The sequence below is a fragment of the Corapipo altera genome, unplaced genomic scaffold, assembly GCF_003945725.1.
Source record: "Corapipo altera isolate COAL_440 unplaced genomic scaffold, ASM394572v1 55, whole genome shotgun sequence".
Lineage (NCBI taxonomy): Eukaryota > Metazoa > Chordata > Aves > Passeriformes > Pipridae > Corapipo > Corapipo altera.
In genome coordinates this window covers 9,402,462-9,418,340 of record NW_020884882.1, presented here as the reverse complement: position 1 = coordinate 9,418,340, position 15,879 = coordinate 9,402,462, and the positions used below count along the sequence as shown (strand labels likewise).

Below are 15,879 nucleotides of genomic sequence, written 5' to 3'. Positions count from 1 at the left end.
GTGGGGTTTTTTGGTATAAATTTACTTGCTTTTTTAACACTGATAGCATGTCAGATTTAAGCCATTTTTTTCTTCCCTCCAGGGAACTGTTTACTGGCAATAAGTGCAGTGACATATTGTTGTTATCAGCTTGTATTTTAGTACCACAGGGAGGTCCAAACCAGAGATCACAGCCCAAATCTTTGGGGATATGTAGGCATGCTGTGGAGCTCTAACAGCTACTCAAACCTTGCTCCAGTGAGACTTTCAGGCCTGTGATTAATTTGGAGTGTACAGCGGTCTTGCAGATTGTCACACTGGTACCAACAGTGGCAAGGGAAATATTTGTCATTGAGGGTGAAGTAGGATATAAGGGTTGAAGGGCCAGGAAATCAGATCCCAGCCTGAAGCATGTGATGACTTTGAACCCAGTCCTCAAGCTGTACAGCACTCGTAGGGAGCTTCACACAGGTATTGAGGTTCATATGGATGTTTCCATTTGGACCTATGCAATAATTGGAGAAGGGAGTGGGAGGGAGGAGAGCATGTTTGAGTCTTTACTGAGCAGAAACCCACAGATGGAAACACAGAAGAGTTCACCTCTGCAAACATCTTTTCATACCCCTTGTGCAGCTGATTTTTCGTTGATCTCACAACTACAAGACTCTCAGGGTCTCCCCTTGCTAAGTTATGTGACACCACCCATTGGCTTTGGAACATTTTTTTCCCAGCAGTGACCCTGTATTAGGCATGAACATCTCTGGCTACTTTCAGTAGTATCAGCAAAGGAAGCAAACATCAGTGGCTTTTACTAGCAACTGATGTTGTGCAGCAGACCATTCTTAAACTTGGCTCCTCAAGAATGTGTGCATGTTCTGTGCCTCTCGCGAAGGCTGACCACTGTGGAGACTGGCAAAGGGAGATCTCCATCCAGCTGATTTCATGAAGGTGATGGGCTGATGTGGAAATGCTCCTGTGGGCAGAAAGCCAACACAGCTCCCTGCTGTGCTCAGCCCTGCAGGGATTTTGTTGTTCTGTGTGTGATGGAGTCTGGAGTGTGAGAGGGCAAATGAGAGGTGGGGGGATGCCTTCTCCCCCTCTGCTCCTTGAGTACCTGTTAAGCAGCTAAGGATACACACTGGTTCTGGATTTGCAAATCATTATAATGACAGACTGTGACAATAAAAAGAGCCATGAAAATAGATCATGTAAAGAACTCCTGGATTAAAAATCCCCTGGTACACTGGGACATGATAAAACTCCACTAAGTCAATAATCTGTGCATTAAGAACTCCTCTGGTTACGTAAAGGAACTAAAACAGTCTGTTTTTCTCAGTGAGCCAGAGGAAGCAGTAGCTTGGGTATGTAATAGGATGATAAAGAGTGCTTGCTCTTCAGAAACCCTTACAGTGTAACTTGATTTACAGATCAGATCTCTGCTGCTGACAGTAGAAAGACTGTAATGATGGCAATGACCGTGTCTAAGAGAGTCTCAGTTGTGTCTTTATTCCAAGTCCACAGAAAGGAAATAATAAAAACAGATAATCACATTAAAGTAATGGTTTCAGATGACACTCACACAAAATAAGGTTATTCAGAGTTAAGATGCTAGTTTGTCTTCTTCATTCCCATGTTCTTGAATATTGCAGGAGTCCTGGATGGGAGTATGAATTTATGTACCGTGCATGCTGAAACGCCTTGCGATTCAACAGAGCTGGGAACAATGAGCATTAATGACAATAATGGTATTAGAACAGCATCTACAGAGGCAATCATGACACAGGGCCCTGTTGTCCTTATCCAAGAGAGCCTATTATGCAAGTGAAAAACAGGCAGGAGACCTACTTTCCAATTCCCTCCTCCTTTATAGCCTTCATTGTCTTGGGTGCTTTGTAAGCTGTGTTTTACCATCTCTGCTGGAGTTTTATTTTGTATTAAAAGGAGTGCTTAATATGGATAGTTTAATGTTGAAGATGTACTCTACATCTGTTTTACATTTTCTCAGCCCTTAGGTATGACTTATCCAAAACTGACTCCCCTGGCAGGTGAGGAAAAATGCACCTTTGGGAGCGTTTTGTCCTCACACACCCCCTGTCTGTGAACCTTCTCGTTGACATCAAGTTTTTTGTGTTAAAGCAGGTATGAAATAAGTTGTCAAAGTTAAGTAGCTAAAGAATAGCAGCTTAGAATAATTTCTTTTCATGTTGGACTGCCTCTGAGTCCCTGCTTAAATGCTATGCAGGGCCTTTGGTATTTCCACCCCACCTTTCTCTCCTGCAGCTGAGTGAAGGCTGATTCCCTGCTTTGCTGCACCAGTTGTTTTAATCCCCAGATACGTAAACTGCAGAAGAGGCTACTACTGTATTCCTTTTGGTTTTGAAGTACCTCTATAAGCCCTCACTTACATTTCCCTTGTTTACCCTTTCAGTGTCCGTGTCATCCAACTATTAAGGTTTTCAAGGTCACCACCTCTCTCCTGAATGCACAGAGGGGTATGGGGATTCCCCTGGGTTTCACTGGTGAATACTGCAGAACTCCATGACATGTCAACAGTGCTGTTTTCAGCAATCCTGCTAACAAGCAAAGAAATAATAACATTTACAAAACCAGGAACAAACTCTCTTACTTTCAAAGGCATCTCTCTACTATACCCACTTCTACAGTGTATCAGCCAGTGCAGTAGAGATACACATCCATCATCATGGACTTAGTGATTTTAAGCATTCAAAAGAACTGATGGAAATACACTGGGAAATTTATTTTTAGGTGCAGCATCAAAGATGTGATCTTGCAGGGCAAAGATACTGTGATTTGCCTCTCAGTCATGCAAGTGTGCTGAATGGCTCTTTCATGAGGAAGACAGAAGATTCTCTTGTTCAGACTGTTCCCAAAGGTAGTGATGTTCTCATGGAAGGCTGAGCCATTCCTGCAAGGGATGTAGAATGCATTTTTATTTCCAAGACAGTTTCTTTCTCTCCTTTGTAATTTAGGCTGATTCTACTCTCATGGAATAGTTCCCTGGAACAGCATAACCTATCCTGTTGCTTTAGAAGCAATTTGTGTAACTAAGAATGTAAAATATGCCATGAGTGCTTCCAGTTTAAGGCAAACACAGCTCTCCATTGACTTTAATTGGAGCAGTTTTCTGAATGCCCCAACAGAACCAGGTAGAAAACCAATTTAGAGGAATTAATGGGAGTCAGGTGGTTTAGTCCATTTAAAAACTTTGAAAACCCCAGCATACATTACAATATTCTTTGAGGAATACACTTAGTGTAAGATAGTCTGAATTATCCAAATTCAGTTTTCCAAAACTCCCTGTTATTCATGTTCCTCATTATCTATAAATTACATTCAAAATTACCTTAATTACCTGAAACCTTGATTATCCAAACATATTCATTGTCCCCTGTGGTACTCTGATAATTGATCTTGTACTGCATTCCTCCAGCTGATGCTTCACTGGTTATGAAATGAAGGCACATTTGGTCTGCCACGTGCTACTGCAAGCTCGTCTTTCTCTCTGCTCCTCAGCATAGACTTAAGGCAGGGTGAGAAAGAATATATGTAAAGCTTTTGATCATCTGCCATTGATAGGTAGTTGGAGAAAGTGAATCTGTTAACAGCTACTCCAGCAGCAGGTTCAACAAAACCTTCCTTGAGATAACTTAATTCTGTAGAAAACAGAAGAGGATGAAGTGAAACTTCCCTAAGCAGCAAGGTACTTCAACACTGCCATAAAGATCTGGCTTTTCACAGTTCAAATCCAATGGTTTCCTCTTTTGGTCAAACAAATTTACCTTCAAAGTTAGGCAAAAAGGAATCCCATGGAGATTCACCAAATATTAATCTGTTTATTTTATTGCCATGACTCACCCAGAGAAGAAAAAAAAGATTGTGCTTTCAAGTATGACAATGTCAATAATGCTTATGGTTTGTACAGAACCAGAATGCTTATGGTTTGTCCCAGAACATTCTATGGTATCTTTCTACCAAGGTAACTCTTGTTTCCAGTAAAACTTATTGCCTGGAATATGGCATCCAATAAATTTCAAGAAAGTAAATTTGTCATAAGTAATATTTAGTAATTAATTATTCCCTCATTATAGCTCCTGAATCATGAGCTAGAATATAATTGCATAATGATCACGTTAGTTTTGAGTATGATGGTGCTGCAGATTTAATTAAGAGCCAATGCTGAAGCATTTTCTCACAAGTTGTTTCTTATTCTCGGGTGGAGAGGCAGGATCATGAGCTTACTTTCTCCGTTTGAAATGAGCTGTTGCAATGACGTGTTGCAGTTCCAGCAGCATTATTGTAGTAAATTGAATTCAGTGCAGTTTTCTGGTGGTGCAGGTCATTGGACAAGACTTGTAGCTGCTGAGCATCTTTGCATGAATATCTTAGTTTCTGAGACAAATGCCATCACTCCAGTGTTTAGGCCAAATCCCTGCTCTTTGACTGTTGCACCACAGGTGTTGTTTGGTTTCTGCTCTCAGCTTCAGGCATGGCTGTTTATTTCAGTGCTCTTGTACAGTTATAATTGGTATAGGTGCATTGAGAGCTTCATGAAGTTTCTTCATATATTTAAAAATATATTAGGATATATCATCTGGATCGATAAAGGTGTAGTTCTTAGCTGAAATGGGTTGCACAACAGTATTTCTTTACAGGATCTTCTCAGAGCATCACAGCAGTTGTAAATAAAGTCCTTCCTTATTGGGACTCCTGCATTTCCAATTCGGTCACTGGTTATCGCTTTTGGACCTTCCAAGATCAAAAGGTTAATGTGATTCTAAGAATGTGATCATGATTCCTGGTACAAATGTAAGTTTAGATCTGCAGTAAATTTCCACCAAGTGAGACTTGGATCAGAGGGTGTTTCTGAACCACAAACGCTCCCTCAGCTGTTCTCACTGTGGTTCCACTTAGGCACCTGCTGTTGCCCGAGGCTGCCCCTGAGGCCAGGAGCTGCAGAAAAGGACAAATCTTACAGTAAAACACCTCTTGCTATGAGGAACTGAGCTTTTAGTTGACCTACTTGACATACCCTAAAGGCATTTAGAGGGAATATCAAATATATGAAAGACTTGTTTAAATGAGAAGCGAACAGTTCTGAATGTCGTATTTCCCTGCTGTGGCCCTCTGTCTTGTGGAGTCACTGTACTTTGTGTAGCAGTAATTTGTACTTCAGTCTGCTATCTTGCATGATTCAGTCTATGAGCCACATCAGTATTAAAATTAGATGTATTGACTTTTAAAAGTAAAATAGTATTTATTGTTCATTTCTTGGAACTACTGCATATTTCATTGACGTTAAAAATTATTTTAAGTACTTCCAGTGGAGTAAGAGGATCAGGTAGAATAAAAAAACCCACTGTATAAAAGCAGCAATGTGGTCTTCAAAGAGTGCACTTATCATAGTGTGGAGAGATCCATGTCAAAGATATGCAGTGATTGCTCTTGGCTCTAGTGGAACCACTAATTCTCTATTTTATTGCATAAATCTGGTCATCTCTATTAGTGTAAACATGTACTGAGCTACCTTATCAAGATCAAATTATTTAGATAATTTGTCTTATCTTAATGACTTTTTTTATTAATGGTGAGATGTGGCAGAGCAATATAGAAAAAAAATGTTGTGTGTGTTTAATAGTCTGAAGCAATTTTTAAGTTTTTATTATAACTTTATTGCATTGCATTGGTTCTTAATCATCTTTATTGTTCACAGCTATGCTTCTTCCCAAACTTGCAAGTTCTATGATATACTATTTTCTGTATTGTTCCAAAGCAACCTTCTAAAATATATTTCAATACAATTCTAGTAAAATCCTCTAAGGAGTTCTCCTCCACCTTTTCCTATTATGAGATGCTCACTCTTAATCCAAATAACCTCTGCAGATTTCCTTCCAAAAGTCAGTCACTCTATCTTCTTCACTAGGGCATATTCTGGGTCTGGGGAAATGTCAGTTTTTGCTTTGCTACAGTTTTATGGACATCCTAATTCTGTGGGTTTACTGGGAACTGAATAGATGCCTTGATATATTGCTGTTGTAATGAAGCAGAATATGTATTTGATTAATTTTTAAAGGCTTTTTGATGCTCTGTGTGTGTACGTGTTCGCTCACTTCTTAACTCCTCCTATAGACAGTGTCTGTGGAACTATTATTGTTTTCCTCACATAGAGAAATTGCTCCCATAGCCTTCAAAATGTGAAGAATTGTTCAAGGGCAGAAAAAAGATAAATGACTGGCAGTTGTTTTTCAGTTATATTAATTTTATTAGTCATGCATTCTCCTGTGGTTTTTTGCAGAGCTCTGGGATTTCTTTCTGTTAGCAATTAGAGCTTTTAAACAAAGAAAACTTCTGCTTAGATGCAATGATGAATTTAATACCCCTGCCTACACTCCTCAGTGAGAACCTAGGGACATTGTTGTGAGTTTTAATACCTGAAGCTTTGTCTGACTGATTCTCTCTGCTTGGGGCACTTGATGCAAATTCATGTAAAACAGAATGGAAGAAAAGAATAATCCCTCACCCCACAGCTGCATTCCCATCAGCTTATGGGTGTGCAGAAGGGTCTCTCATACAGACACATAACATAGAAATAATCACTTATTGCAGTGTTCTGCAGCTGGTTCTTCTGGCCCCAAGGTGCTGTATTCCCTCCTCGGTGAGGGCTGGACTGGCCCCTGAGCAGGAGGCCAGCAGGGGACACCATCCCTACGTGTCCCTCGAATGCTCCCTGCTGTTACCCAGAGATGGGGGCAGCATCTAATCTGTATTAATCCTAAAATGGCAAAGCCCTGACCTCCAGGGTCGGAATTGTTGTTGAGTGTTGCTCTATAAGTGATGGGGTGTTTTCAGTGGAAGGGAGAGCAGAGACTACCATGCTTTAAGTCATTCACCTGAGCTTATGAAATACATGAGGCAATATTGTCTCATAGGTATCACACTTTGGGACACTTTTTTAAGGAAAACCAATTAGTCAAAACCAAAATATTAATGAAAAAGTCAGTTTTGTTGTGTTTCCCCAACTTAAATCATTCAGGAAAATTTTTAACTAAAATACTTTTTATGTAAAATACTAGAATGCCAAAAATAGATATTTTAAGAGTTATTAAAGTTTTGGAAATATTATTAACCACTACTTTTCATCTTTGAACTGTGCTTTTAATTATTTATCTTTTTGAGATTTTGAATCTTGTGCTGTTGTGAGAGAGAAGGAACAGGACCAGTACTTCCATTCCCATGTGAGCTATGGATTCCTGACCACGTTACACATTGAAAACAAATAATTTTACCTGAGTTAAGAAATTCTGTAACAAACGGTGCAGAAAGCTAATATTGGTGAAACCCAACAGCTTCATACAGAAGCAATTACCCTTTCACTTTTAGATATTCTGCCTTTTCCCCCTTGTATTTTGTTCTTTTAAAGCCTCACATATTAAGAAAACCTGTCAATTTTAATGTTTTTAAGTGGTTCCTCAAGAAGACAAAGAAAAAAAAAGAACTTTATTCCTATTGTTAGAATGTCAGTACCTGGAGAGCCTTTAATTTTTTCCTTTATAAAGCTTTGAATTGTTCTGTTTGAAGTTCAAATTCAGGAATAAAACAAGAGTCAAAACTGAAAGTATGTTTCTATATAGCAAATTAATGGACTTAACCAGGAAAAAGCTGTGTTTAGTTCTAAAGCTTGTCACATAAAAGGAATTTTAACCTCTTTGGGGTTTCTTTTTTTTTTTTTTTGATCCCCCAAAGGCCATTTTTCTAACATTTTAGAACTACAGAATGTGTGTACCTTGATAGTTGTGTGTGAAAATTTATAATGGGCACTTTGTGAGGTTGATCAGAATCCCATTGAAGGGAACATAGAGCCTGGCTTAGACCTTAAGTACAGAATTACAATAATTTAAGCTTCAAAGTCAAAATTCATATAAAGCAAATAAAAATTACAGCTGTGCCTTTGAATTTCAGGCTCCCCTCTATGTGTATTAGTGGAAGGAAAATTTCATTTCAAGTGGTCATTATGCAGGTTTATTATGCCACGTGTTTTGCTTTTCTTGTAGAAACTGAGTCCTCCCTGTCTGATCAAGTCAAAGTCACGGTGCAGTTACCAAATGCTCACTTTCCAGTCGTGACCCATCACCTCCAGTGTGAGCACATCCTGCAGTACTTACATGTCCATGGGGAATTTGTACTTGTGCTTGGCACTGCTGAGCGTGGCTTTGACGGTGTCCAGGTGCCCACTGCAGAACCACATTGCAGTAACATCTCTCAGTGCCAGTCTCAGAGGGCCCCGGTTATTACAGTCTGAAAGGTCAGTGGAAGAGCAAGAGGGGTTGACAGAAATATGTGCAGACTCGGCTGTTGAGGGCTGAGAGCTGAGAGCTGGCACACGTGTTCAAGCATCCTTGTGCTGCTGGTGTTCAGAAACTGTTGAACCATGTGTGCTTGGCCACCAGTCTGAGCTTTTCCAAACAAGTCACAATCTTAACAGACCAACAGGCTGTTCATTTGAATTATGGAGGAGATTCGTGGTCTTTGGTGCATCAAACACCTGCCCAAGGTTGTGCAGGGAGTGATCTGCTGTGCCCAATGTATAAGGACAAGAGATTTGGTTGAAAACATTGGTCATCCTTAGGTTTTAGCTCAGTCTGAGGGCAGTGGGTCTGATCCAGTCTTGCTTTGCAGCTACTTTATGGTTATGCACTTCCACTAAAATACCTGGAGTTTTAAGCTACTATCTACTGGTAGTCTTTGAAAAATACTGACATTCCTAGTTGTTTAATGAATCTTTAATGGAGCTTTTAGTCTGTGTGAGGGTTTGCATATTGATTTGTGTGTGCATATTTGGGTATTAAGAAGAAAAGTAAAGCTATTGAGAGACTTCTGCAAGTTTTAGAGAAAGAAATGTATTGGTACGGATTAGAATAAGGTGTAAAGGTTTTTCACTCCTTAAAATGGAGAAGTTGACATATTAAATTGCATATACTCTAATGATGTGGACTGACTCAGAGAATTTGAAGGAAATAACAGCTGTGCAAATCAAAGCTTAAAAATAGAAACTTCATCAGTCAGTAGCGGTTCAGAATGAATGAAGAAATCACGAAATTATTAATTATAGTGTTTAGAGAAAGGAAACATTAAGCTCTAACTTTCTGAAGGCAGAATGCTGTCTTCAATCATGCAGCTCATCTGCTGGGTATCAGCCCCTTGTCCTGCTGAGCCACTCTGTTAAAGTGGGGGCTGTTGTCCAAACATAGGCACCTACTGCAGTTTCAGATCCCCCAAGAAGATTCAGGTTTCCCACCTGAATGACAGTTATGACATAGGGCATATGGGAGACTCCTGCCCTTCTGGAGTGGCAGCTGGATGCCCTGAGGCATCTCAGATGGCAGTAGATGCTTCTGTCTAAGGAGTAATTGCACACAGACATAAGTACAAACTCGCTTTCACTTGCGGCTTTGATACACAGGCATCAGGAGTTCCTAGTAGTGTTCTTGCAGTGGGTAATTGCAGAAAGCAATGAACAATTTATGTAATTTTAAACTTAGGAAGAATTTTGAGGTGAATAGAGCAGTTATACAGCTTAAAATCTGACCAGGATATAAAGTTAAAAACTATCCTAGTGTCAAAAATTGTAGTTAAAAACTATGATTTGAAGTTGCAGGGGATGGTTGTTTTCTTAATGACCTCAAATCCATGAATTCATTCTAACATTTGCCTTTTAATATATTCATAGTTAAATATAGCTTGAATGTTGTCCTAATTACATTCTCATGTTAATTTAGCTCTGATTCAGAATTTCGATCATTATTCTTTGTAGAATTATTTTGAAATGATGGAAAGTTCAGTAAAGATGCTCTAGTGTGTGATTGTGCCTTTGAATTATTTATCACGTTCCAAGACAGAAATATAGTTAAAACCTAGTTTGCGTTGTAAATGAGTTTTGGTAATGTAAGGAGGAAGTGCAAATCCTTTTTGCAGAGCGACATGTTTTATGGGTGCATCATTAGGTGCTGCAGGAGAGCTTTGAGGCCCCATGTGAGCAGAGAGGCTCCCGCTTAATAAGGAAACATCCACTGCACCAACTGGCAAATGCTGTCTAAGCAGATGAGACAGATAAAGTGTGGAAGAGGAGAGGGAGAGATACAGAGGCAACTTGCTGAAGTGACAGTGCAGATTAGTGGCAAAATTAAGAAAAGAAAACAGATGTCCTGTGTTGGTCACAACCAGCCCTCTCCCTCTGCAATGTGCTATGGAAACAAAAGCTCTCACAAGGAGTGTTTAGCTCGTGTTTTTCACAACCCTCTGCAGTGGCAAGTAGTACAGGGCTAATATCAGGTTGAAGAAACCATGATTAATGCAAAAATTATGTTTGTGGCCCTGAGCTAGGTAGAGAACAAACAATTGCTGCTGAGGTGTGTACGAGTCTGAGAGGGTGAGAAACTTCTCGGGAAAATTCTAAAGGAGGAAAAGAAAACTTGTCTTAATGTAAGCAGCAGTTTTGCTAGAGGTAAGTGAGGGGAAATTCTTCATTTATAAATGGTTCATTGAGCCATGATAATAAAGCAGTGCTGCAGAAGAAGGATAATTATCTACTTAAGTATCAGATGCCCTAAGGGTACAAGCTTCCCTTCTTTCCTTTGAAAAATGAACTCAGATTAAACGAATGTCCTTTTTCCTGTTTTAGTGTTGACATGGATTTCCTTTTTATGAGTAAAATTAATTAGTTTTCCTATTCCTTTATGCCTGGTATGGAAATCAGGTCTGCCAAGCAACTTTCCAGCTCTTCCCTTGAGCCCCGAGCTCAGCCAATGGCATCCTTTATGGAGGTGCTTTATACAGTGGGCTGGGAAGGCACAAATGAATTACAAGGGGTTTACTGTGCCCAGTAGCTTACCAAGAGGCACAGCATCTCAGAACCAAAACCCCACAAAACCACGCTTTTTGTCCCCTTCCAGGATTGTTTTGCTTCCGTGTACCTGCTTTCTAAATATATACATCTCCTTTATTAAATGTTAATATGGTTAATTGGAAAAAGAGAAAAGGAGAACAGCGGTGGCATAGCTGATGCTGCACTAGAAAAACTGAGAAACAGATTTTCAGAGCAGATTAACACCCACAGCTGGGACCAGTCTTCTCCTGTTCTGCTGGGAGCTGCTAGAGGTAGAGCTCGCTTGAAAATTCTGCTCCCACTTTCACAAATATCCATTACAGACTTGTCTGTCCTCATCTGGACTCTGAAAAATGATCAAAACCTGCCACTACTTCTTTACTTCAAAAAATGTCTGGTTTTCTCCCCATCAGAAATATAAGTGATTCCTACAGTAAACTTGGTGAATGCAAATGTTGTCTCTGTGCTTATGGAAATAATTAATCTTTCACATGTATTAATCTTTCCTTGTTTCAAATGTCTCATGTGGTTCTTGAAAATCAGGTTGATGTAACCTTTGTGTGAACCTGTTAACTGCAGAGCAGCTCCTAGTTATCTTTCCCGGGTTATAGAGAATATTCCTGAATACCTGCAGGCTTCAAGGTGCAGTAAAAATAAAGATGGCTGTAATACAATGACACGGAACTTAATTTTCTTCAAATAGTCCTTTGAACACTCATTTTAATACTGAAAAAAATAATTTTCATAGCCTTTGGTCATGGAAGTTCAAGTGATGTTAAAGGTTATCTTAAGGTCTTTATTCTGCAAATACTATTCTGTAAGTCAGCAAAGAATCCTGTCTGCAGGGAATTGAAATGAGAATCAAGTCCCAAGTTCTTGCTTGTTGGACTTACACAACTGAGACTCTGCTAAGAATTCTGGACCATATTAATAATGTTACAAAATTGACTTTCAAGCAAGGAATCATAGCAATTATTAATTACTGTGAACACAGCAGATCCGATGACTGTGAACAGCATCTGTGTACTTCGATTATTTACTTTATAACTTCATTTCACTGACTCACGAAGCACAGTCACCAAGGTAGAATTAAATCACAGTATGTTTACAAGGTTGTGAACACTGTGCTTAAAAGGAAATAGTCTTAATTATCTTATTTAAAAAAAAAATAATATTTATAACAGTTGAGCATTCCTTGTGAATCATAATTAATGTCATGTACAAAGAAGCAATCTACTATAATTAGCACACTGTCAGCTTTTCACATTTAGGTACCAAAAATTAGAGTTGTAAGATCAAGATTTTAAAAAATACATATCACATATGTGGAAAAGCATTGTAAAACTGCTGTCTTGGACCACACTCCCAAACCTGTCTTAAATTCTTTTGCTTTTCTGCTATTTTTAATCACAAAAGAAAATGTCTCTGACTTTCAGACCTGTTAACAAGAGCATTTCTCCACTGAAACGGTAAATTTGAGTGTGTGAAAACTGCTTTCCTTTAGATGTCTCAGTAGTAGCATATGGACCTTAGTTTAGTCATTTGGGCCATATCTGAGGGATTTGAGGAAACAAGATCTGAACAAAGCATCATAAGATTCTCTGTATTTAGCTCTATGTTTTAGATGCTCTTGCTGTATCATCAGAGAGGAAGAGTTTAGTCACTTTGGAGGTGATCAGAACCAGGTTACAGGCTGGGGGTTAAGACACTCCTCCTTATGGACCGCTCAGATTTGTGTTTGTGCCTTGACACTGCCACCTTCAGATGTCCTCGTTTGTCCCCTGCGGCCGGTGGAGCGTTTCCGTGACCTGTGTCCCGAGGAAGTGGCTGATTTATTTCGTACGGCGCAAAGGGTCGGGAATGTGGTGGAGAAACACTTCTGCGGCACCTCGCTCACCTTCTCAGTCCAGGTTTGTGAGCCAGTCAACTAAAAAAAAAGGTTTAATGGTTTGTTTTATCAAGCTTTCAACCTTCTTCCCTTGTCCAATGAGAAAAGGACATTGAAACTTCAAGGGGCAATAAATGCAAGATCATAGTAATAAAAAAAAAAAAGAAGCCAAATAACTGCATTGCAGTCTTCCAGATTTGTGATTGAAAAAAATCTAAAAGGCAAACCACTGGGAAAGTGGGGTTAATTAATAAGTGCAAAACTTTGGAATAAGCCTGCAAACACTCCCAAACACAGTGCTTGTTTGTGAATATTTCAGCAAACACTCTTCCTTCAAAGGAGCATTTTCAGGATTGACCTAGAGAAGGCAGCCACATCTCCTCGTTCTGCATGTAACCCGGTGCTTATGATGGAAATAGTGATTCCTTCTCACAGATATTTATATACAGGAAGAGTGATGTAGCCATGTAAATATGTTTCTGACCTTTCAGTTATTTGTGCTGGGTGTTTTTATACCAAAAATGAGTTCTGTTTAAAGCAAACCAGAAGACTAAGCCCATTCATTAGAATCAAAATTTAAGCAAGCATACTGGGATTAAATTCTCGCTTTCATGTGTGTTTTATGTTCACAAGGATCAGAAATCTCTTGCTAGCTATTGAAAAATATGATCTAAAAGAATGAAAAACTGCTGTTTCTGTTATCTAAGACAGAATTGCTCCCTTTGTCATGGCCTGATATGAAAAGGAGCCTTGTCCAAAGACTTTGTGTTGAATGGTCCTCAGGAAAAATATGCTAAATTAATATACAGTGTAATTGGATGTAAATGATTATTGAGTAAGATTTCTGAATTCCTGTGTGATCCTTGTTGGATCCTCTAACCTGAGACTTCTTCCTTTGCTTACAGGATGGCCCCGAAGCCGGACAAACGGTGAAGGTGAGTGCTTATTATGCAGAATACAAATTAAGAAACAATTATAAAAACTAATTAAAGATCAAAGCTGGTCATCTGCAGACCATTGCTGTATTGTTATTTTATCCTTGAGATCAAAAAATCTCAAGTGTACAATAGCAATAAATACTTTTCACGGAAATTGCTCAAGATAATGTTTACAGGTTTTCTTCCTAGACAAAAATACTTAATCAAGAAAATATCTTTTCTAAGCTGCTCTGTGTATTTATGCAAGGAAAGCCTCATGAACCAGGCATCTGTTTTAGTTTTTTTGTTTGTTTTATGGAGAAAATATTGCCCTTCCATTCATAATCTCTTTGTTTTTCTGTTTATTGCCTAATGAGTTGTAGCTAATTACAGGAACAGTTAAACTGAACCACATTATGAAAATATACCTTTTGTCTATGCTTTCTCTCAACACATTCATACCACATTCTTCTTACTGAAGTTCAAATGTAATGGAGCCAGTGAAGCTTAAAACCAGATTTTAAGTGTACTTCTAAAAAAAAGGCGGGGGTTGGAGGGGAAGAGGAGGATTTATGATTATAGTCTCCACTTGAGTAATAACACAGATAACATCCAAGATGGCTCTCCAGCCATGTCTCACTGCCTCGTAATGCAAATGCATGTGTAGTTAGATGATGTGCCTGAACATTAGATAAAGGCTATTTTTCACATTTGGAATCAAAGGAAAGTCAAATATGGCTACGGGTTCATAAAATCAAATTAGTCGTCTCCGAGAAGCTGTTTGGGTTGATTAAGAGAACTGTAACAACCAAACAATGGTGTATAGCAACATTTTACTTTTTTCCAATTTGCTGTATTGACCTTATTTTTCCTACTGCTTTTTATTACCTGCTTTGAATATTTAACAGAGAGGTAACAGGGAGAGAGAAGGAAAAATTTAGAAAATCCCCAGGCTTTGGGAAGTGATGAAGGAATGTAATATAATTTACTTCAGTTCTGTGACAAAAAAGATTACTTGGCTCATGACGTGGAGTGCATGGAGTGGGTTTCACTGGGAATGTCTGTTGATAAATGAAATAATAAGTTTAAATACTTTCAAAGTAAATTCTGTCACTATCAACAACATGTTTTAAGAAGCAGATGACAAGATTTCTTTTAATATCTTGGACAAATGTTTTTTCTTTGTAAGGAGAAGGTTTATAGGAATGATTATATTAATATGTGAGAAAAATTTCTAATATGAATGAGCAAAGCCAGATGTAAAAATTCCCATCCTCTGTGATTGTGGGCAGTAACAAAAGCTTATGTAGACCTTAAAAAGGCAGGAAGTCCTGTGTTGTTTTGTATTCCTACTGGAAACAAGGAGCATTAAGTGTTAATCTGTTACAAAATGGCAGCCACCCTTCATGCTTCCTTCTCACACTTTTAATAAGCACTGAGATGAAAGCACTGATCTTAAACTGTGAACCCCCAGACTTTGTAATAATGAGTGTGTATTCATAAATCAGGGGTTATCAGTTTGCATTTCTCTACTTTTCCACACCATTGGGTAACACTGTAATTTATCATCTTCACTTTTGGATGTTTATCATCCAAAAATGCCAACAACTATTTTCTTCAGACAACTTAGAGCTTTCAAAACTTCAATCAGGGAAGAAATTACTATGATCAAGATCTTCTTTTAAGTGAACAGTGTGGTGGATACATAAATGACTGGTTTCATTCGAACTGCTCTGAATCAGAAAGTTTGAAAAAACACCTATGTGACCCACAAATAATTTATGAACCTTAAATTCAACGTGTCGTGTGTTTCTGTCAGTGGATTTCTTTGGATGTTCGTTTTTCATATATCAGAATGCACTGTAATCCAGTCTTCCTCTGAGGGAGCTTTTAATTAAAATTTCTGGAACAGACTAAACATTAGAAAAACATTCTAATAGTAAGACTAGCAAAACATCACAATAAATATCCATGGGAGTTTGTGGAATCTGTTTAAGTAGGGTAGGCAAGCGTATCTCAGGAGCTAATTAGGTGTAGCTGAATTTGCTTTGAATGGGGTCACATACCAGATGGCTTCAAGAGTCCTTTTCATTTGTATTTTGTATAATTCTGTATACCTGTATAGATGTAGGCCACTGTATGTGCTAAGTAGGAACAGAATTACAGGAAGCAGGAGAGTACTGGCTGTTAAATTG

General features: G+C 38.7%; 1 protein-coding gene across 4 annotated transcripts in view; it reads left to right on the top strand.

Annotated features, from left to right (window-relative positions):
* FHIT (fragile histidine triad) overlaps positions 1–15,879 on the top strand; it is a 552,831-nt gene that overhangs the window by 398,658 nt on the left and 138,294 nt on the right. For all 4 annotated transcript variants that reach the window (XM_027640694.1, XM_027640696.1, XM_027640695.1 and 1 more), the window contains 2 exons: positions 12,644–12,789; positions 13,673–13,702. In XM_027640694.1, the coding sequence (XP_027496495.1) occupies positions 12,644–12,789; positions 13,673–13,702 (176 nt within the window). The remainder of the gene's footprint in view (positions 1–12,643; positions 12,790–13,672; positions 13,703–15,879) is intronic.